Source organism: Parasteatoda tepidariorum, chromosome 2 (genome assembly GCF_982258835.1).
Source record: "Parasteatoda tepidariorum strain Cologne lab strain chromosome 2, Ptep-v5.0, whole genome shotgun sequence".
NCBI classification, from domain to species: domain Eukaryota; kingdom Metazoa; phylum Arthropoda; class Arachnida; order Araneae; family Theridiidae; genus Parasteatoda; species Parasteatoda tepidariorum.
Genome location: NC_141756.1, coordinates 28,661,619 through 28,686,987, shown reverse-complemented (window position 1 = coordinate 28,686,987; position 25,369 = coordinate 28,661,619). Strand labels below are relative to the sequence as shown.

Here is a 25,369-nt window from a genome sequence, read left to right as displayed (position 1 = left end):
GGGAAACTGAAAGCGAAATATACTTACAAGATATTCATTATAATTTCAAATTAATCCTTTGAATAATTCGCTTCCATTGCTATCTTTATCCTAAAAATTTACCAATATCTTTTAAAGTAGAATACGTGATTTTGCAAATCTCAGCTCTTAATTTCACAACTTTAAATATTTCAATTCAATTATGCCTCTTATCATTCTTTCAATCTATGCCAGCAGAACACTCAATCAATCGAGTGTTGAAAAAATTCCATTCATTTCTTCTTTATGATCGAATTAAATTCAATCTAAATCATTCATATATAAATACGACCTTAACATTCAGACAGTATTATTCATATCAAACTCAAGTAATCAACATGATCGCTCAGGTAAAATTATTTTTTCCATTTCTTATTAATGTTTTTTTTTTTTTTTTTTGTATAATATTTCACTTCCAGTAGTTATTGAAGAAAAAATAGTTATTTTAAAAGTGCTTAACTGTGTAAAAGAATTATTTTCCTTAATAACGCTATTTGTTAATAGCTTTTTTATCAATGATGTAGGTAAATTTAACTTGTTATTTAATGAAAATTAGTTCATGCTTTGTAATTAAATCAAATTTCATTACTATCTAATAAATTGTAGCTTTAAATAAATATTGAACATAAAAACATATTTAAAAAAGTTTTAAAAATTTATATTTTTAAACTAATTTTCAGTTATTATACATCATTTATTAAGTAATTGTCATAGTGAAATTATTTTTATATTAAGATATGATTTGTTTCAAAAAATTACAGTACCTTTGAAAATGTAAACAAAAATTCATATTTTATGATAATACATTCTTTTAAGGGCTTAAACGATTTATCCAAAGCTTAAATAGATTAAATTCTGTAAGTTTTGAACAATTACTGTTATTTTTGTTCAAAATTTGAAGGGAAAAAAATAATGAATTATATTGAAGTCTGACTTCGTTAATAAAATGAAAGTAAAACTTTCACATATTTCGAGTTTTAAAGATGTTATTCTATTTAATGCGTCTTAAAGTTAAAATGACTAATTGAAAATATTTTTTTCCTTATACTGTTTACAATGTTTTTCAATTTTAAAAATATCTCAAATATTAATCATTAAAATATTATGTAAATTTTTTATACAAGTTTCTTGCATAGTTTTTGGATACAAATTTCTGCAAACTACTCTAAGTAGCATCTAAATTAATAAATATCAATGCATTTGATGAAAAAACTATTTTAAAAACATTTTTTTGCATTAATTTCTTAGAGCAGATTATTTACTTATTCATATATATTATTAAAATTAATATAAATAAATGTTTTTACGTTAATTTAAAGAAATATGAGTATAACTTGAAGTAAAATTTCTTATATATTAATAGACATTAAATATTATAAATGTAAATCAAATCGAAGTTATAAAAAATAATAAAAATAGTTCTTAAAAAATATAAAATAATATAAAAAATAAAAGTAATAGTTCTTCATTACGTTGCGATAAAATTTTATAAATAGTTCAGATAAATTAGTAGGAATAGTAAAAAAAAAAAATTTTTTATGCTCTTTACTAAATGAAGCATAAATTAGAGAACTTAGATAAACTCATTTATTATTGTTAAATCCAATCAATTATTCCACATTTAAACATAAAAATCAAAGCAAAGAGCTGCTTAGAGTTTTTTTTTTTTTTTTTTTTTTTTTTTTTTTTTTTTGCTTTAACTTTGGTTACGGTTGTCACATCTAATTTCAGGTTTGAATTAAAACAGACGATGCAACTTCGCAAAAACAAAAATTAGGTTTCATTTATTTTACAAATTTTTGAGCTGAGTATTACTTAGGAATCTTCAATATTTTCCAAAACGCTTGACCTTTAAAACTTTTCGAAGACATTTTTTTCAAGCCTTTTTTTTCCAATTGGATGCTTGCAAATGACGTCACGCGTGAATAAGCCAATCATGTTCGACACATACGCATGACGTAGCTATCAGGTATTCAATTAAATATGATCTGGAAATAGTAAGCCTTAAAGCTATAACGTTAAAACGCCATCCATGCGATCAGTTTCAAGTACCCAATTGTAAATTTTTGTTACAAATTTTTTTTTTGTTTTTTTATTTCAAGAGAATTTTGAAAATAAAGAAAATGTAATGTCACTAAGCATCGTAAATGTTATGTCGTAAGCATCACTTGAAACTGTCTTCTCGCCTTTGCAGCAGATATAAGCAAATCACAACACATCCCTTTGTGCTTACATAATATTTCAATGGTCACCAGCATACATATTTTACTATACTATTCAAAAAAAATTTGAAAAGCTATTACAATATTAATACTTATTTCAATTTTAAAAAAAAATAGAATTTTTAGGAAAATGTTAAAAAAATATTAATTTTAAATATCAAATTTATATATTTTTAGGTATTTCTCTTATCCGCTGTAGCAACCATTGCTCTGGCACACCTGCATGAAGTAAGTTCATTTAAATAGTATGCCTTATTATAATTTAGATTCAATTTGTTCAGATACTTATTTTTTATATTCCTTTCGAAATAATTATGATATTTAAATTAATTTAGAACTAATTATTTTGTTTGTATCCATTCAGCATTAATTATATATTTTAGCTCCATTACATCGCATTAAGTTATGATAGGAATAAAATATCTTATTTAGCTTTAAAATATACTAAATTTTCTTATTTTAAGTTTTGATGAAGCTATTTTATATGATTTAATGTGAATACTGCTGATTTGAAGATATAACACTATTTAAAAGTTTTGCATACTTCGTCCAATAAAAAAACTCAGTGCTGATTTTTGAATCATATTTAGATATTAGGTCTTACTATCGATATTTGGAAATACTTAATTGTCCAAAATAATGCTCAAAATTAAGCGAAAGAAAATAATTGAAGATATGTAACACATATTTAAGTCGCATTTATAGATCAAATTAACAGACACATTAGTTGTTAGCATTTCATAAATCAGTACCAGAAAAAAATAAAAAAAATTTCGAAATTTTTCGATGAAGCTTATGCTGAATGTATTAATTCCATTTCATCTGTAACATTCATTAAAGTAATTTTTCTTATTTAGCCAATTCACCATGCACCCAAACCCTACAAATTCGGATACAGCATCAAGGACAAACATGGAGAACAACACAGAGAGGAATCCGGAACAGGAGGACACGTGACTGGCAGCTACGGATTCACAGATGACAGAGGCATCAAAAGACAAGTGAACTACGTTGCTGACCATGCTGGATTTCGAGCTCAGGTCAAGACCAACGAACCTGGAACCGCCAATCAAAATCCAGCTGCCGTTCAACTGATTTCCGATGCCCCTTACACCGGTGGTGAAGGATATTTGGGTGTCCCTGCAGCAACAGCTGGATACGGACTTGGTGGTCTAGGTTACGGATACGGAGGACTTGGTGCAGGATATGGTGGAGCTTATGGTGGATATGGAAATCTTGGATATGACGGAGCTTATGGAGGTTATGGACAGGGAATCTTGGGTGGCTTAGGCTATGCCAGATATGGATATTAATGTATATATATTTAAATTATATTAAAATAAATTATTTAGCAAATTACTCCTTGTACTTATTTATTTCTATTAAAACATCTGATACAATATTTAAAAAAAATTCAGATTAATATTGTCTCTAAAAAAATTTATTTTATACTATACACTGTAATCATCACGCCAAAAATAAGAATAAAAAGTATACACCTTGCACGTTTCAAATTAATATTGAAAAATTGAATATTTGTAGGCATAAAAATGTTTTGAAAAAAATAATGTAACTTCATGTGTACCATATTTTTAAGTAAAACGTTTTAAAATGAAAATAAATAGCGTATCTTAAAAAAATATATAATACGCAAAAAATTAGCTTGATTATACCTTAAAGTATATCTATCAGGTCTGCTGCTTTTTCCCACTTTTTTTAACAGGAGTGTTTAAAAATAGAAGATTTCTAATTCAGCCAGTAGTTAAGTGTTTAGATTCGAAAGAAATTCATGACAAAGATTTTTCTGTTTTAACTGCTTTGCTAATGTTTCAATAAATCAAACGTGAAGTAAACATCGGCTCCAAGGTCAAAAAACGTGACCTAAAGTGGAGTGTTTTTGAGGTTTTTTCACAAACAACTCTCTAATTTGAAAAAATATAAATCGGTACATTTTGCGTAAAAGGAGCATTAATTTATGTTTTGTTTCAATAATGCTTGACCTGCTGTGAAAATTAAACTAAAATGTCAGTTTTTTAAACAAATTCTTTTTTTTTTTGCCGGAATGAATGCCAAAAGTAAATAAAACCATTTTGGTAACAAAAATGTTTGATAAAAGGCTACTTTCATAATGTTTTGACTGCACTTTTTCGCTTAGTTATGCCACTAATTTACCAATCCTCAGACCCTGCTATTCTATCGGGAGGTAGACATAGGTTGAAAAACTTTTGATCTACGTTTACCTCAACCTTTGACCTGTATTTACACTCTGAGTTTAACACACCATTTTGTTTTTAAGCGATCAGCTAGCACTGAGGTCATAAGTCACGTGTCTGGGTATCAATGATCACCATCTCCTCAAGTTGCAAGTACCCAATTGTCTACTGTTAAATTTATATCAGTAGGGAGTTCTAAGCCAATGAGAAACTCAAACTTCTCTCCAAAACGATCCAATCGAAATATTTGTATGATTTTTTAAGATAAAGCTGTTTTAATTGCCTCTCTCCCCTACTGTGAAACTTTCAAGACGGTAACTCAAATAATTCTGAATTTGAAAGACACAAATACGCAACCTCTTCATTTTATTAATCAAGATTATTTGAAGTCGTATTTTTATGTAAAAAAAATACCATTTAAAATCATTAAAAAAGCATGTGTTTTATCACCTATTATTCTTACAGTTTCCTATTCCTGTCTTAAGTATTGCATGGTTATAACGAGTTCAATACTTATTACTTATATAAAAAAGCAACAATATTTTTGCTTGCAACATCTCACGTTATAACGTGTATTTTGGATGACTAGGGTTGTAATATTGATCCTTTACTTTAATTAATGTAACACAGTGGCAGTAACCAGCTAGTATTTTTACTATTTAACAATAAAAACCATTTTCTTTTATTAGTAAACTTCGTCACCGTATTTTCGTTTCAAATTACGCTATTTAATGAAGTAATACATATTGTAGCAAAGACATCAAAGAAGTTTCTGTTGATAGACAAATAGAGCCAAAATAATACGTTCCAGATTAACAACACTATTTTTGGGGAGGGAAAACAAACTTTATTAAAAAAAGAAAAAAATTACATTTCTCCATTTACCTACTCTCACCTTAGCATGAAGGGGACAGAAAAGAGTCATATTTAAAGAGTGAAAAAATAAAGATAGTCAAAACATCAAGGAAGTAGTTGTTATTAAAACATTAATGTTTCTAAATTTTTTTTACTCCAGGTCAGCATTAAATGAAATTTGTTTAAAGAGTTGACAATTTAGGCCTACTTTCACAATAGATTGAAATTATATTTGAAACAGAACGTATCATATTGTTTCTGATTTCATGCAAAACTTACCGTTAAAAACTTTTGTACTTACACTGTTTGTGGGACATCTTAAAAAACAGCAAAAACACCCTATTTCAAGTTATGTTTTTTGATCTAGAAGCTAACACTCACTTCCGTGAAAGGAGAAAACTTAGCATGCAAAAAAGATATTATCAAAGAAATTAGAAACAAAAGGAAACTTTTGTCTGCAATTATTTTTTCCGAATTTTGCTTGTTTTTGTTTCTTGGCTACTTGGATAACCATTCAAACCTTAGGAAAGTGAGAAACGTTAAAATTTTCAAATTTCTCTATGCTGTAAAAAAAAAAAAAATCAAGCTTAGACACCAAATTCAAGACGACTAATACCTCCTAAATTTGAATACGACCCCAGTTTGGTTTTCCTTCACCCAACGTTATCTGGAAAAATCCTCTCTCTATATTTATGACATTTCGAGAATTTTATGGTCATGTTTTTGATTTGTATTAAAGAAGAGTTTTGAAACTAACCTTTTTGCTCTTCTTTTGAAGCAAATTAAAAAATTTTATTACCAAATTTTCAGCACGTTTTTTTCTTTTAATTTTTAAATTTACTTTCTTAAAGCACCAATAATCCCCCCCCCAAAAAAATGTCTTCTTATTAAAAAAAAATAATATTTATCCACAATATTGGCTAAAAGTAGGTAAACGTGGGGGGAAAAAAAGTTCACGTGCAATGAATCTTCCAAAGCAATAACTTTGGGTCTCTTCAAGGGAGTTAACGGCTAAAATTCTACTTTGAGTTAGAAAGATGAAAACTACTAAGACAATTTTCTATGTATAAACATACCTCTTTTTAAACATTTTTGAATTCTTGACCCATTATTAGCCACAAACTGTAAAATATGGCTCAAATAACTTGATCAAGAGAGTAGTTGAATTTTGAACTTCAAAACGACTTCAAAACAACACAACTTCAAAAGAGTAAAATTTTTAAATGTTTTATTTCTTAAGAACTATTCCACTAATTCTCGTCCAATTCCGATCATCCGATTTTTTTTAATCAGGTTATAATTTTCTGATCCAGACTTTTATGAATTTGCCAAATTCTACTTTATGTATCTTTTATTTAAAAAAAAACTGGAATGTTTATCTTCATTTTGAATAATATTTACTCTGTTTTGAAATTATACAAGTTTTTTAACAATATTTTTTTTAATTGATGTTTTTTATTTAAGCCCCAATATGCTTTTAATGAGCTCCATGTCTTGGCATAAAAGTCACACTATTAATTATTTTATCTAACTTTGTTCTATTACTAATATAAAAAGAGTGATTAATGTCAAAGTTGAACTAATTTTAGTCTGAAAATATAGTTTTGGTTAAATTCTTAACAATTTATAATTAATACAAAAAATTACTACTCAATTCTAACGATGTAAAAATCTATTTCAAAAATAAGTTATAACACTCGATGTATAAATTTAATATTAATATTGTAGATAAAATATTATTTTGGTAATAAAGTTGAACTTGTTTTTTATTTCATAAAGTAGTTTCACAAATCACAATTAAATATCAGCTAGGAAGCGTAGAAGGTTAACAGAACTTTGGTAGTACACATTTTCCAACTTTCATAAAAAATCTTCCGTCATTTGAAGTTTTACTCATACTTTCGAAAGTAATTTATCTTCACCTTTTTTACTGTATAAGAAAATAATTTTAACGAAATCTTGCAGAAATTTCAAAGTCATATCGATAGAACTAATAAAGTCAAAATTATTCCAAATTTTCCTTAATTATTATTTTTCCACGTGTCTATCCCAAATATGATACCTATTACTGGAATCTTACTCTTGATTGTCAAAATTTATATTAATCAAGTAATTTTTGTATAATACTTATTGTTTTCGGGGGGGGTGTGTAAGACTCATTGCCACAGTCCCCATTTCAAGGACCTTGGTACACACACAATTAGATGAAAAAGATAGTTAAATAATAATTTATTTAATTATCATTACACTATATTCAAAGAAAACAGTCAACTAGCTATAAATAAGATGGTAATTAAGCTGTTAACTGTGAGAACAGCTTATTAACTGCTTCCAACTAATACGGTTGAACAACCATTATTTTGCAGCACCTACTAAGTCCACCTGAGGAAGCTACTTACCTCCTAACAACTACTCACATATTTTACCAAGAGGGCTAGTCTATCAGTCTCATGACTGACAGAACTGGGATTCAAGATGCAGCATCTACACCATAATATTTCCTCCATTTTCTTCACCACATGTAGAGTTCCTACTCTCCCCAATTTGTGTTCTGCACTCTCTTATGTCCTTTACTTAACGAAAAGCATAGCTCCTATGTTCAGTTGAAGTTCTTTTTTTATGCTTTAAAAACTATGCTAGTTGTAAATGGTTAAAAAGACCGTATAGTTTTGTATACGGTCTTTTGTTTTATACGACACTAGCTGTAAGCGGTTTAGAAACCGTAAAGATTTTTTTTTCAATGAATTTTATGTTTAATCGATTGGACAATTTGCAGCCAATTATTTGGCCATAATTTTAGAATGAAAATTCTAACTGTGTGTATAATTATATTCAGTACCTATTAAAACAATTTTTAATATCTCAGTACCAGAAGTACTTATTACTAAAATTAATAAAGCGTCATTTTCGTTAATAATAGTGTTGTGATTTTTCACGGTTCCCTTTAACGAATAATTTCTCTATTAGTTTTTCTTTTTAACACACAACTTTTTTATTGCATTTACTAATGACTTTTAAGCTCCTTACTTTTTTAGAAATACGATTCGAAAGCATAACTTAAAACAAAATAATCTTGTTGTTTCAAATAACTTAGGAGATAGAAATTCGGAGAAATAGCCTTCACATAATAAACCCGTTAATCATTGATCCTATCTGACATAACAAATAAATAATTAAATATTAATGAAGGCGGAATGTTTTATTTTTTGATTGAATAGAGCTATAAGCTAGCAAACATCATTTATGTTAGCTTTTAAATATTTGAAAAATCATAATCGTCTGCAGTTAAATTTATAGCAAAGACAATTGGGTATACTATAACCTACGTCACAGCTCTTGTTATTCCTACTAAATTTAACTAGTAAACAGCATTTTCTGCGAACCTGATTTTTAACAACAAGTAAACATTAAACGAAGCATGTTGTTATAAGTCGCTACTCTCCAGGTTGGAATTGTATTAATCTAGTTCCTTTTGAAATAATTTATTTTGTTGTTTTATCTAAGTTCATGAATTTAGTGAACATATTTAAAACTCAGTTTATTTATTAAACTAAAAGGTAAATGTTATTCCTAGTAAAATTTTCGAAATGGAAGTAGTTGTGTTTTTTTCATATAATACCCAATTGTTAAATGTAGGAGAAAAATTCATTTTTCAAGCATCCATTTTGAATGGATTGATTGTCGATAATACAGAACATTTAACATTCTGTTTAAAGGCAGCTAAAAACTGAATTTACTGCCTTGTCAGCAGTTGTATTTCATCATTAATTGGTACATTTTATGACTAGGTGAGAAGCACAAATAGTAATCATTCTTGACATAAATGCAATTTCATGAATTATTTTTTTTGAAGCAGTTGATGAATTGAAATATCTTGTTAAAATATATTTCTAACATCTGTTTACATTTATAAATTTTAATATTTTCATCAAAAAGTTAGATTTTGCTGCTAAAAAAAATCAATTTTTAGATTTTTGCATTTGAGTTAACTAATAATGCAATTTAAAAGAACACGTAGTACATTTAAAACGTGTTTAGACATTTTTTCGACAATACGGAAACTCATCAAACTTATGCTGATAGACTTCGCTCTTTAATCTGAAGAACGTTTGGTATTCGGATGTATTAGTAAACTAGATCATTTAAATAGCCAGAAAACATTTGTTTTCTACCCTGCCGAGTAAACTGGTTTTGATTGGATTTGAAGTAAAGTTCTGTGTATTTTCTTTAATTTCTTAAGTAACTAAACTAAATATAACAATTTTTTTAATGTTTTAAGAAAATTGAGTTTCGTGGTACGAGATGTACTTTCAATGCAGAAGAAAATTAAGCTATCGATAAAAATGTGATGTACAGAGTTAGTGCCAATAGTCTCATTCCTTCCAGATATTAGTATCTTTTGCTTAAGTGTAAATTATGAAAAATTATTTTAAAAGAATTTTGTGTGCTAGCTTCTGAATATGATACCTATTTTTTATGTTATAAATTCATCTATAAGATCTTACAAAGTTTGTAATTATTTTTTTTATAAATTTCAATTCACTGAGAAATCAATATTGGAAAGATCAATGTAATAGTTTGGTTTCTTTGTTTTCCTCAACAATGTAATTTTTTCACATTTCATTTAAATAATCAAATGCAAAAAAAGTATTATTGGAGTATAGCTATAACAATACCTAGATCAAAATAGCTGAGAAATGAATGTAAAGTTTTATTGTTTAAACAATGTTTCCGAAAAAGTTAATTGTTGAGAACAGGAACAAAATCTTTTAAAAACTATTTGTTGGCCATTCTTTTTTGAGCTATACTCAGTGTATGTTGTCAATTTTGACGGCGATTTTGAAAAGCTTTAAAAAAGTGCGATTATGAGTGAATTATTTCACCAAACCTTTACGCCTATCTGGCGAATGCACAGGAAGCAATTTCGTTTGTTTAAACAAGCGATTATTAATCACTGGTTAGACCAGATGATGAAGTATCCTCGGCCTATGCGTAAGCCTATACTTTTTATTTTATTCAAATATTAGCAGTCTTGCAGTTTATAGAATTTTATGTAGATAATACTTAGAAAAGAGATTTACACTCTTTCAAAGAAAAGAAATTTTAAACGTTTGTAGCAAGACAATAAAAAGTTGCAACTAATGTTAATGGCACTAAATGTCATGTATATTGTGGTGCCACAATAGACATTGCATATTTCCTTGCTCTTAAAATTTCATTGCTATCTTAAACTTATTATTTTTAATCTTTCTTAACCAAATTTTTATTAAATTAAACCTTATATTTAATTATTATCAAAATTTATCAAAAAGCTAACATAAAAAATACTTTATTCTTCTCATAAGAATCAATGTAACGCTTAACTTTTTATTTTAATACTTATGTAAGGCACATTAATTCTCTAAACCGAAAACAAAAGTTTATTCATAACTCTTTGTTAGTTATTTTTTACCACAAATATGTTTTTCAGTTACGTGGTAGTACAAATTCACACAGTCTTTTGGGCGATTCGCTTTCGCCAAATTATTTTCAAATTTATATTGATTATGGGGGATGGCTTTATTTTTGGCTATGTTATTTTTTGATAAATCACCAATCTTGGATCTCTTTCCTTGCTCTTAACTCTCCGCTGGGAACAATTCAGTCACTTTTCAATTTTGCTTTTGATTTGTCTGATCATGACCGGTCTTTATTAATGTTATTATTCAAAATTTACTTAACTTAGAAAGTCTAATTATGAATGAAGTATAATTTTGTATCTCCAGCTCTACGCTCTACAGATACTAAATAAAAGCTTTATTATAATTATAATTCTGATTTAATCTTCAACAGTCATTTTCATTATCCTATCTGCATCACAATCTTCAATTAGCCAATTATGCCATATATATATATATATATATATATATATATATATATATATATATATATATATATATATATATATATATATATATATATATATATATATATATATATATATATATATATATATATATATATATATATATATATATATATATATATATATATATATATATATATATATATATATATATATATATATATATAAAAATAAACGCATAACAAGGTTTGTGAATAATTTTGTGAATAAGCCACTTAAAAATGCTTGAGCTGCAAGTCAATATTATTCAATGGAGAAAAAAAATTCTTCCGATAAATACTAAGTTCCAAAATCAAAATTTTAGAGAGCAAAAACTTTGATTTATTCTTTCAAATCTGTTTGATTGATTTTTTCTTGAAATTTCATGCATCTCATGTTATTTTATTTATAGTGCTTTATTTTATGTTATTGACACATAAAATAAAACTTATGTATTATAAAGAATTATACAGATTTTTTAAAAAAGTGGAGTAAAAAAAGTTTACACAGTTAAACAAAATTAAAAAAATATCATTTTTTGCATAAAAAATATGAGATTTTTAAGTAATAATAGGGAAAAAAAATATTTGTTTCATTGAAACTTGCTTCCATAGTAAAACATACAGTTATAAGTAAATAATCATTAAATTTGAAATAAAATTATGACAAACATGCACGTTGAAGACATTTTTATAATTTTCATATTTGTAATAAATAACAGTTGCAAAGTGTTATAAAGTTAAAATAATACAAAAACCTTTAACTTTAGATTACATTATGAACTTCAAAAATTTGAATTGTTGATAACTGTGAAATTTTATTTAGCTAATGAGGATGATTATGATGATGTCGAAAGTGAAGATGAAGCAATCAATGAGTAAGTAAATATTTTTTTAAGTCGCTAAATAGAAAATAATCATAAATACACTTAATTCCCTAACAATGAACATTAATTAAGAGTATAAAAATATAGGCACGAAAAGAAAAAGAAGAAAACAAACTTACACTGAGAAAAAATTATCGTCAAATCTGCCAGAATATAGAGAAATTTACCATATTTTTGACCCTACGGGGACACAAAAAGTCTTGGTAGTTAAAACCAAACACTTCGTTAAAGATTATGGTAAAATTAACAATAATATGTGATTAAATTTGATAGATGAGATAACATACAGTAATTTTATCATGATACTTTACACCATGATTCAAAAATCATTTATCGGGTTAAATTAATTTCGTACTTTTTTTACTGAATGTGTGGATAAGAACTATATTTTTTTAAACTACAAATTCCTTTAATACATTACAATATGAACAGAAAATGTACCAAACAAATGGTTTCAATGCCATATATTTTGATTTTCATTACCAGAATAGTGCTGTTCTTTTTTACCAGAAAAGTCATTATCACGCAGTGAGATAACTTAACAATAATATTTTTATATTTCAACGAATTTTTGGGTTGTGCATGCATTTCTATTCTTACTCATTTTGTTTTGTAATGAACTGGGTGGTCATTGTAACACAATTTATATTTTCACAACCCTAAACAAAAATGTATATTAATATGAATAACATTGAGGGTTTAAAATAAATTTCTATGAATTTCTATGAATATTTCTACAAAATGGTATTCACATCGATTGAATCACTGTTGAGAATAACCGGACGAGAAATTGTAAAACCTGCTGTATTGCAGGAAAAATCAGAAAGAAATTGAAAGCTGAAGAAATTCAAAGAATTTTAAGATGTTCTAAACATGCATTTGTGAATAAAATGCATATTTCAATTAAAATGTTATTCCCTGAGAAAAATATTGATATATATTTTTAAAATAATGATTTTTTTAAATTGATAATCAACTCTTTTCTTGAAATGAAAAAACAAGCAATGTTTAACTTATTTAAAAATATACATACACTGAAATTTATTGAGGTTCATTTTATGTTGTTTCTTAGGATTGCGGCAATTGATTTTGGAGGTTCTGAGGAACCAGAAATTGTTGAAAACATTTCGGCCCATCCATTAGGTGATGAGGTTTTTAAAAACATCAGGTATGCTAATTTTTCCTTAAATTAAATTTTCTTCAAACTTTCAGTTAGTATTTTTGGTATATTGTTTTCTTTCTGCTATTCCAAATGCTTACAATTACACAGAAAATTATTGAAACTCATAGTTACAAACACACAGCTGCAAATATACAAAATCTCACTTTTTAACATTAAAATGTTAATGATCATAAAAATTATATCCAAATTATGATCTTATAAATATTCATCAACGAAACCTATACTTTTATGATGAAAATTTTAATTTTTTTAAGGTATTTTTTAAGTATGCAGGTTGTGATTTAACAAATAAACAGATCTGCAAATTTAATTTATGCAACATCTTTTTAATAACTAAAGATATAGAAGAGGCTCTACCACAGGAAATATAGTATTGCAAGAGATTGGCCCATGTAAATTATTAACTGTCTATATATTTATTGAAAAAAAAACTAATTAAATCCTTAAACGAACTTCGAGGCCTCTTTTATTAAAAATACAAAACTTAGATATAACTTAGATTTGAAAAAATCAATGTAATATTCATTTACGTAAAATATAAACGAACTGGTAAGAAAAAAGCTTCTCTTAAATCAAATATGATATGTGAGCAACTAAATACTAGTCTCCACAAATTCCAACAGTAATAAATATTTAACCTTAAGTGTATTAGTTAAAAGTCTATTTAGCTACTATGTAAACATGAAATATGTCAGAAAAATTGATTTATTGTCCTTTTAACATTATAACGTTAAAAAGGATAAAATATTTTTAAAAAAAACAAACAGATAAAATTAACAAATTTTTAGACAACATCAAATTCAATTTTTTTTAAAAAAAACATAACCGATAACATTTTAATTATTTTATTATTAAACAGAATTCTGCCAATGTTAGTGAATTTTTTAAGTTGTATGAATCAAACATTTAAAGCATTACATGCAAAATATTACATCTTAAGTAATATTCAGCAGTGTTTTTTTTTAAATAATTTGCATTTACACATTTTGCAAGAAATAAATCACCAGTTTTTTTAAGTGTGATAGATGTATACATAGATGTGATAGATGTATACATAGATGTATACATCAAAATGTATACATCTATGTAATATAAATCTTGCCGAAATAGTAAACAATTAAATATTATTATTTTAGTGTTAAACTTGATGTGAAATATGATGAATATGGATGTTATGTTGAGGCCGAGTGTAAGGATGGTTTTGTTGCTCAGACTCAAACGTGTGAGAATTTTAGAGTTGTCCTAGTTGGCAACGATGATGAATATGGATTTAATGATGAGTCTGATGTTAAGGAAGGTTTAGTTGAGAAAAATCCAGCTTATGAGAATGATGAGAATATAGGGTACGCAAATTTATATTTAAATTGAGTTTAATTAGTACTTTTCAACATCTCTCCTAATATTGCTTGTCAGTGTTGAAAATACATAAAGCTCTTTAAAGTTTTTTTTTATTTTTCTCAAAATGAATGCTTAACATTTTGACTTCCTTAAAGACATCATAGTAGTCAAAATAGCGCATATTTTTAAGCATTAAAACAATTTCAAATGTTTTAAATAACTCTACTCTTAATAGTTCTTAAAATATCAGCGATTATAGTAGTCAATGATTTCCTATAAGCTAACACTAACTTTATTTTTTAAATAAAAAAGAATCTAAAAAATTTATGTTAGCGATTAGACAAAATTTCAATTTCTTATTATTCTAATTTAATAACTTTTATAAGGTCCTGCATATACATTATTTTATTTCACTGAATTCCATTTTCGCTGCGTATTTACTATCCTATAAGTTTAAATAATATTTTCACTTATAGCGTATAAAATGCTAAACACTGTAAAAATTCATATAAAATACAGACTCCTATTTTTTGATCAGGTTAAAAATTTAAAATATATTCATCTATGTATTACAAATCGTGAAAAATGACTTTTTATCATTTTAGTGATGACCAAATTGTGAAATATGATGAATACGGATTCTTTGTTGAATCTGATTGTATTGGGGATTTTGTTGCTCAAAATCCGACTATGGAGAATTGTAAAAATATTAGGTATGCTAATTTGTTTACATTTTGAATATTTTTAGTATTTAAGTAAAAATGTTTTCTGAGCTTGAGTATCAATATTTGGGGCAACAAAAGGATACTTCTAAGTTTATTTTTAGCAAATTTTTTTCAAACTTTAATTGCTTTACAAGATTTAAATCTCAAAAAAATATATTATAATTTTGAGAAAGACAAATATTTTAGAAAAATATAATTTAGAATACTAGTGAACTTCAAAGTACTGCACTTTGATAAAATTTGTTTTTATTCATATAAGTTATGATTTTTTATTTATATTGTTCTGAGCTCTATTTGACAATTAAATATTGCTCGAGAATAATAAATTTGGAGAATAATAGGCTATTTAAACCTTAAATTTACTTTATTTAGTTAGAATCTTAACTGAAACCTGATGACTATAATATTTTCTGTTTAATAAGACTGTATAGTATGCTGAATAGTTTTGAAATTTCAAGAGTGTGTTGAATACTAATATTTTTAGTCTAAATTTGGCAGAAACGAAAATAAAAATTAAATTGTATCTGAATTTCCTTCTCTTGCCTTTCTTTTTAATAAATTAAACGGGTGTAGGAAAACAACTCATTACATTTTTATTATTTTTATTTAGATTTGTACTTTTCCTCATTCTCTGTTTTTCTTAAAAAATAAATTGAAAAAAAATCAAGATTAAAAACTAAAAGAAAATTTATGTAAAAAAAATGCGATAAATAAGGAATGGTATTTTGAAGGTCTTCAATAACACTCTATTATCAATAAATTTACAAGATGTTTTGTAATGACGGCTCTTAGTATGCAATTATAAAATCCATGTCCTCAATGTAGATTGAAAATGTACACTTATTAGGAATAATGAATTTTAACAACGATAAGATACAAAATGCTATTGAAATATAACCAATTCCTAATGAGGAAGGTGTAACAGAAAGCATCAAAAAATTTTATATTACGAAAAGAAAAATCACAATTATTAAAAATACCACTTAGCTTTATCAGGCAATTAAACTTGCTTCCATACTTTAGTCTCCCTTTTCTTGGTATTGATTCTTTAGAATTCAATCACCTTTTTTTTACTTGCTTAAACAATAATTTACGACAATGATAGTTCATTAATTGCCAAGCAAAGTAAAGTTAATAAGACAAAAGATAAAAAAATTAGTAAAGCACTTTCTCGAATTCAAACTAGCACTATTCTTAGTATTAGCAAAATTTGTATTTTTAGAGTATAAACATATTTTCACTTTAGAATTCCAGGCTAAAATATTTTAATGATAATCAGTTTTCACGTTGTATTAAAACAAAATTTGTGTATACTTTTGCTAATTACTCAAAAACATGTTAGAACTTTACCTTCAGGTATATTGAAAATAAAATATTATTCTATGAAACAAAATCAATGTTGAATTTCTATATACGTTGAAAGTTGATTATAAAAAACAAAGCATTTTTTAATCACAAAAAATGATGAAATTTTTTTATATTTCTAAAATTTATGTACTGAAAATTATATCAAGATATATTATGTTTATTTATAATTATAGAGTGACAGATGATGTTGGAGGTTCTGGGGAACCTGGAAGTATTGAAAATGTTTCTGATGAGAAACATAGTATTGAGGATTTTCAAAGCAAAAGGTATGGTCATCTGCATTTAATTAGAGTTATCTTTGTAATCTTAATTTTTGTATCTTTTTTATTGCTATTTCAAGAGCTTTTGATTAAGCAGAATGCTTTTAATATTTACTCTTTTTTTCCCTTTTTTAACAACATCATTGAAAAATTGAACAATATATGTCCTGCATGCAAAATGAAAACTACGATGCATTTATGCATGACCCGTGAATAAAACTTGAATAAAAGAGGACCTTATTTAGCCGTTTTCTGTAGCTGTAAAATATAAATTTGAAAAATAAATGTATTGAAAACATATAAAAAAAATAGCTGAATACAAAGAATTATGATTTCAAAACTCCACCTGTGACATAGTACTTTCCTGACTTCATAGCCACTATTAAAAAATAGTGTTTTATTTTTACTTTAAATGTGCCAAAAATAATTGCTTATAATTGTAATCGTAAGATATACAAGTACTTTAAAAAATTTATATAATCTAACCTTTTCTGCCTGTACTTTCAAATTGTTTCCCTGATAATACTCATAACGTTCCTGTACATAATTAGAAAACGAATTTTTATGTTTAAAATAGATTATAATATATTCTTCTAATAAAAAAATTAGTACTATCTTTACTTCATAGCCACTATTAAAAAAATGCTTTATTTTCGCTTCAAATGTGCCAAAGAAAAATAATAACTTATAATTATAAGATATACAAGTACTTTTAAAAATTTAAAATAATCATATCTCATTGTTTGTAGTTTCAAATTAATTCCCTGGTAATACTCATAACATTCTTGTGCATAATTAGAAAACGAATTTATATGTTGAAAATAAATTAAAAAATATTCTCTTAATAAAAAAGTTTTTTTTTTAATGATCCAAGTTATGATTTCGTAATTATATACCACTGTAACAATACTTTTTTTGTTCATCTTTTTAATAACTAAAAATAGAGGAGTTACTGTCTTGTCAAAAGCATGTAAATTGTTCGAAAAAGTTATTGGAACATGAGTTTAAATGTTTATATATTAATTAAAGAATTAAATAATTCCATTTAATGAAATTAAACCCTTTTAATATAAAAATATACTTAAACTGAATAAAACTTCAGCTTAAGTATAAAATATTTAATGTTAATTGATAACCTTAGCAACTAAATTAAATGCAACTATAATAGTGACTCAACTATTACATAAAAATAGCAATATATCTAATATTTTTAAATTCACTAGTATTTTTTTTATATTATAATTATAAAGGCTTATTTTAATACAAAGAAACTTTACCTTGTTCACCTTTGGGCACAAAACTTGTTGATTTTAAAAATAACAATATTTGTATTCTCATATGATTTAGTTGCTTATCAAAATAACTTGGTATAGATATTACTTCAATTATAAGAAATTATTTATTTTTACAGAGAGGATATTAAGGAGTGTGATTCCATTTTGAATGGTGAAGGAGGAGACTGCACTGCAGATAACAACGGAAAAAAGAAAGGGTTTTGGTCATCTTTGAAAAACCTGCTTTGTTCATGCTGCAGTAGGAAATAAGTTGGAATGAGTGGAAGTATAATGTAAAAAAAAAAAAAAAAAAAAAAAAAAAAAAAAAGCTGAAAGGATTGAAAAGATTGTGAGATACTTGAATGTCAAAGAAGAAAATTGTACTGCTGGAAAAAAAAGCAGTTCTGTACTGGAAAAAAAAGCAATTATGTCAATGAACGCAATTTCATGATTTGATAGATATGATTTTGCTTAAAGGATGGTAAAGAACAACTTGAATAACGAAGGAATTGTTTTACAGAGTGGGAAAAAAAAGAAAAAACTATTTTGCACTTAAGAACGAAAATAAGCTATTTTTCATGCCACAGAGATCAATAGTTAAATAGATATTTTTGCAAAAAAAAAAAAAAGGAACTTAAATTATAAGAAAAGTGCATAATTGGTATTACAATAAAAAAAATAGTATCACTCTGAAAAAAAAAAAAAAAAAAAAAAAAAAAAAAAACAAGGGGTACGATTATAGATCCACCTCCTCGTGGTGTACCCCGGAAACGTTTTGACGGCTAAGAGATCTATAACTTTCAACTTCATCAGTTTTTTTTTCCTCTTCTGAGATTTTTTAATCGGCTTATTTTGTATTGAAATTCAACTGACTCCGCCTTGCTTAAAAGGCTTGATTTGCTACAATCCTTAAGAAACCGTTAGATTTACATTTTCCCATGACAGGAAGCAAATTTAGAGATGAAAATTCTTTGTTGCGTCCCATTATCAACTTTATTTATTGCCTAAGTTTTGACAAACCCCCTGTAAATTTCAACAAACATAAAAAATAATATCTTATCTCAATTTTACACCATTAAACAAATGGACAATACTGATGATAAGTATGAAATTATGAAATTTTAAACATGGAAGGGGTGTCATTTCTTTAGAATCTATTCTTGATACTTCCCTCTATCATAAAATCAGCTCTCTATAATAATGTATTTCTGGTACCCACATATGTATTTCATTCGTTTAAGCTCATTATAAAGAAACGTTTCAAATTATCTATGTATATTATTTAAAAAAATTATAGTATTATTTCTCTTCCCGAATTTCACAAAAGTTTCGTTCAATTCCCCCTTTTGTGTTGAAACTTTAAATTGATTTTTTTTTTTTAGTTTAAATTGATAAGTCTCAAAAACTACTGAAGATATTTGCATGAAACCTGAAATATACATTATTTAGAAATTTTACATTAATTTATTTTCAGAAAATTGGAAAACTTGTTTTAATTATATTTATACAATATATTATAAAAGAGAACATTTCAGAGGCAAGTAGATAGACCCAAATGATATTTTTAACAGTTGACAATTCTTGAAATAAGAATCAAATCTAAAAAATTTTTCATCGTTCTATCGTTCTCTTAATAAATCCCAATTCATAAATAAAAATGGCTATTTCAGCACGATTCATATCTGAATTTATTTCCGTTCCAGTTGGCTGCTTTGTAGCTCGTTAGATATTTTTTACTACAAGTTTAGCAGTTAATAATTCTCGATAACTATCGATTTTTTTTTAATTTCATTTTACTCCCTAAACACTTTTTACACACGTTTGTAATTTAATGTTTTTAGTTTTTATTTTGAGTCTTATTCAGCCCTATCAAGTTTTTCAGCTGGGGATTTTTTAATGTTGAGTTGTTGTTGTTAATTTACGTCGCACTAGAGCTGCACAATGGGCTATTGGCGACGGTCTGGGAAGCATCCCGGAGGATAATCCGAAGACATGCCATCACAATTTTGATCCTCTACAGAGGGGATGGCACCCCCGCTTCGGTAGCCTGACGACCTGCGCGAAGTCGAGCACTTTACGGTAGCACAGTTTAACGAGGACCAATACCGCACACCCACGGTCCCTACGCAGACTGATCCAAGTGGTCACCCACCCGCACACTGACCGCAGCCAGTGATGCTTGATTTCGGTGATCTGCTGGGAACCGTGTCTTAACGATCAGTCCACTACGGGACTTTTAATGTTGAGAGACAAACATTTCGCTAATTCAAAAATGACAGTAAAAAAACAATAAAATGTACGAATTTCCAATTCGGAATTGCATTTGCAATTTTTTCATCATTTAAAGTGGCCATAAAATTTATCTATTAAATCTATTTACTTATTTAAAGTAATTTTTTGATAGAGTTATCATACTAATCAAAAATATTTCTGTCATTTTGTTAGAAATAACGATAAATGGCCAAGAGCAAATACTTTAACCAATTTTAATTTACTAAACATTAATCACTAAGCTCCCCTGAGAAATTAATTGTTATATACCTCTCCCTCTAACTTCGCATGCAACTGGTTCTTTGGGTTAAGTTCAAAATTGCAAATATTCCAAAGTGAGCAGCACATCTGAAGTTAATAATTTGTTCAATGAAAAAGGAAATAAAAATCTGTTACGTAAAATTCAAAAAAAAAATTATACAACTAGAACGTCTTAAACAAATACACATACGTAAGCAAATTTATCTAATTTTTGTAATGATGATAAGCATAATTAAAAAATTTAAATGATCATAGATCCGAAAAATTACATTATCTGTTTACTATTTCGAGTATTGAAAAATGGGCCTTCTCATTTCATAACACCTTTTTACTCTACAAGCAAAGTAACTTGGTCCCTCATTGGACCAAAATTCAAGAATATTTTATCAATAAGGATTCAAAGAATCGTTATTTCACCGATATTGGATTATATAGAACTATTCGATTCACCTCATATTTTACAGCCACTTTACAACCAATATATGCCCAATATATAATTCAGCCGGTTTTTTATATTCATTATTAAGCCAGTATAGTCTCGATATTGACCCTATATAGGCCATTCTCGGACCAATATTAAAAAATCTAGACATCCCAATATTGGCCCCTCGGTGCATGTTCAGATATGCCAATTTTGGCCATATTATAGGCCAATTAATATGGGCTAATTTTGAACCCAACTGGGGCCAAGGTAAACTTATTGCTAGAGAAACTGAAAGAGCAATATTCTTACAAGATATTCATTATAATTTCAAATTAATCCTTTGAATAATTCGCTTCCATTGCTATCTTTATCTTTAAAATTTACCAATACCTTTTAAAGTAGAATACGTGATTTTGTAAATCTCAGCTCTTGATTTCACAACTTTAAATATTTCAATTTAATTATGCCTCTTATCATTCTTTCAATCTATGCCAGCAGAACACTCAATCAATCGAGTGTTGAAAAAATTCCATTCATTTCTTCTTTATGATCGAATTAAATTCAATTTAAATCATTCGTATATACGACCTTAACTTTCAGACAGTATTATTCATAACTAACTCAAGTAATCAACATGATCGCTCAGGTAAAATTACTTTTTCCATTTTTTATGAATGTTTTTTTTTTTTTGTATAATATTTCACTTCCAGTAGTTATTGAAGAATAAGTAGTTATTTTAAAAGTGCTTAACTTCGTAAGAGAATTATTTTCCTTAATAACGCTATTTGTTAATGACTTCTTCATCAATAATGCAGCTAAATTTAACTTGTTATTTAATGAAAATTAGTTCATGCTTTGTAATTAAATCAAATTTCATTACTATCTAATAAATTGAAGCTTTAAATAAATATTAAACACAAAAGCATATTTCAAAAATTTCCAAAAATTTACATTTTTATACTAATTTTCAGTTACTATACATTGTTTATTAAGTTATTGTCATAGTAAAACTATTTTCATATTAAGATATGATTTGTTTTCAAAATATTACAGTACCTTTGAAAATGTAAACAACAATGCATATTTTATGATAATGCATTCTTTTGAGGGTTTAAGCGATGTGTCCAAAACTTAAATAGATTAAATTCTGTAATTTTTGAACAATTAACTGTTATTTTTGTTCAAAATTAGAAAAGAAAATAATGAATTATATTGAAGTGTGACTTTGTTAATGAAATGAAAGTAAAACTTTAACATATTTCGAGTTTTAAAGATGTTATTCTATTTAATGCATCTTAAAGTCAAAATGAATAAGTTGAAGAAAATAATTTATTTCTTATATTGCTTACCATGTTTTTCAATTTATAAATATCTCAAATATTAGTCATTAAAGTATTATGTATAATTTTTTAAACAAGTTTCTTAAATAGTTTTCAATTACCAATTGCTGCAAACAATATCAATTGTGCTTAAAACTTCTACTCTAAGTAGCATCTAACTAAATTAATAAATATCAATGTATTTGATGAGAAAATTATTTTAAAAATATTTTTCGCATTAATTTCTTAACGTTTATTTACTTATTCATATATATTATTGAAATTAACGTAAATAAATTGTGTTTATGTTAATTTAAAGAAGCATGAGTATAACTTGAAGTAAAATTTCTTATATATTAATAGAGGCTTAATATCATAAATGTAAATCAAATCCAAATAATAAAGAACTATAAAAATAGTTCTTAAAAAGTATTAAGTAATAAAAAATAATAGTAATAGTTCTTCATTACGTTGCAATAAAAGTTTATAAATAATCCATGTAAAAATATATTAATTAAACATTTGGGTCGTTATTTGTTTTGTTTGTTATTTTTGCGTGTGTGCGTTTTTATTTTATTTTTTTCATTTTCTTATTTTTTGTTTTGCTTTAATTTTGGTTACAGTTGTCTGTTTTAGATTCTAATTTCAGGTTTGAATTTTTTTTTAAAAATGCAACCTTGCAAAAACAAAAATTAGGTTTTATTTATCTTATTTAACTTTGAGTTGAATATTCTTCAGGAATCTTTTATATTTTCCAAAACTCTTGACCTCTGAAGCTTTCAAAGACAATTTTTTCTAACCTTTTTTTTTCAATTGAGTGTTTATAAAGGACGTCACGCGTGAGTAAGCCAATCAGGTTCGACACATACGCATGACGTGGCTATCAGGTATTAAATTAAATCTGATCCGGAAATTTTTTCAGTGTAATAGTAAACCTTAAAACTATAACGTTAAGACGCCAAGCATGTGGTTAGTTTCAAGTACTCAATTGCAAATCTTTGTTACATATTTTTCGTTTTGTTTTTGAATTTCAAAAGAATTTTGAAAATAAAGAACTTTTAATGTCTTACGTAAGCATCGCTTAAAACCCTCCTCGTACCTTGTCAGCATAAATTAGCAAATCACAACACACCCCTTAGTGCTTACATAATATTTCAGCGGTCACCAGCATACATATTTTACTGAAATATTAAAAAAAAACTATTACAATATTAATCCTTATTTAAATTCAAACAGAAATAGAATTTTTAGAAAAATATTAAAGATATTAATTTCAAATGTCAAATTTATATATTTTTAGGTATTTCTCGTATCTGCTTTAGCAACCATTGCTCTGGCCCACCTACATGAAGTAAGTTCATTTAAATAGTTTGCCTTATAATAATTTAGATTCAATTTATTTAGATACTTATTTTTTATATTCATTTTGAAATAATTATGATACTTAAATTCAAGTAGAGCTAATTATTTTGTTTATATCCATTAAGCATTAATTGTATATTTTAACACCATTGCATCATATTAAGTTTTAATAAGAATAGAAAAATTCTAAATTTTCTGATTGAAAGTTTTGATGAAGCTATTTTATATGATCTAATGTGAATACTGGTGATTTGAAAATATAACTCAATTTTAAAGTTTTGCATACTTTGTCCAGTAAAAAAACTCAGTTCTGATTTTCGAAAAATATTTAGATATTAAGACATGACTATCGATAACTGGAAATACTCAATTGTCCAAAATAACGCTCAAAATTATGCAAAGAAAACGATTGAAGAAGTGTAACAAATATTTACTTCACATTTATACATCAAATTAACACACACCTTAGTTGCTAACATTTCATAAATCAGTACCATTAAAATGAAAAATGTTTGATATTTTTCGATCAAGTTCATGCTGAATGTATTCATTCCATTTTGTCTGCAGTATTCATTAAAATTATTCTTCTTATTTAGCCAATTCACCATGCACCCAAACCCTACAAATTCGGATACAGCATCAAGGACAAACATGGAGAACAACACAGAGAGGAATCCGGAACAGGAGGACACGTGACTGGCAGCTACGGGTTCACAGATGATAGAGGTATCAAAAGACAAGTAAACTACGTTGCTGACCATGCTGGATTTCGAGCTCAGGTCAAGACCAACGAACCTGGAACCGCCAATCAAAATCCAGCTGCCGTTCAACTCATTTCCGATGCCCCTTACACCGGTGGTAAAGGATATTTGGGTGTCCCTGCAGCATCAGCCGGATACGGTGTTGGTGGTTTAGGTTACAGATATGGAGGCATTGGTGCAGGATATGGTCTTGGTGGCTTAGGTTACGGTTATGGAGGTCTTGGAGCAGGTTCCGGTGGCCTCGGATATGGTGGAGCTTATGGTGGATATGGAAATCTTGGATATGGAGGAGCTTATGGTGGATATGGTGGATATGGTTTGGGCATCTTAGGAGGCTTGGGCTACGCCAGATATGGATATTAAATTTTGTAAAAAAGTAGCACGAAAATAAATTATTTTGCAATTTACTTTTTGTACTTATTTATTGAAAGTAAACATCTTAAACATTATAAAAAAGTTTTTTAAAACTAATATTGACCAGAAAAATTTTAATTTTAGCTTTAACGAGCTAATTTTGAAAACATGCAGAATTTTGAAATCCTATTTAAAAAAAAGTTCACAAATGTATAACACACTTTACACGATACAAATTAACCTTATGGGCATAGATAGGCTTGAAATATTCATTTAAAAAAATAAATACCACTTAAAATATATTTAAAATATAAATAAATAATACACCTAATATATAGATATATAGATATATATAACTTACCAAAATATATTTACGCTAGAATACACGTAC

At 26.8% G+C, this 25,369-nt stretch overlaps 1 protein-coding gene across 3 annotated transcripts; it reads left to right on the top strand.

Moving 5' to 3' along the window:
• Positions 1-273: 273 nt before the first annotated feature.
• Positions 274-25,016, top strand: LOC139427138 (uncharacterized). Of its 3 annotated transcripts, none has more exons than XM_071187944.2 (3): positions 274-368; positions 2,418-2,468; positions 3,098-3,590. In XM_071187944.2, exons 1-3 carry the CDS (start codon positions 357-359, stop codon positions 3,551-3,553), a joined length of 519 nt encoding a protein of 172 aa, XP_071044045.2. In that variant the 5' UTR covers positions 274-356; the 3' UTR covers positions 3,554-3,590. The 3 variants fall into 3 exon arrangements, with proteins under 3 accessions (XP_071044045.2, XP_087013210.1, XP_042902144.2); XM_087157084.1 differs by lacking the exons at positions 2,418-2,468; positions 3,098-3,590 and adding exons at positions 23,802-23,852; positions 24,460-25,016 and having other exon boundaries at positions 303-368; XM_043046210.3 differs by lacking the exons at positions 274-368; positions 2,418-2,468; positions 3,098-3,590 and adding exons at positions 21,756-21,828; positions 23,802-23,852; positions 24,460-25,016.
• The last annotated feature ends 353 nt before the right edge of the window (positions 25,017-25,369 follow it).

Bases quoted from the DNA above. Each gene is read 5' to 3' on its own strand.
- LOC139427138 (XM_087157084.1), top strand. The intron at 23,853-24,459 runs GTAAGTTCATTT...CTTCTTATTTAG, and splicing joins CTCTGGCCCACCTACATGAA to CCAATTCACCATGCACCCAA.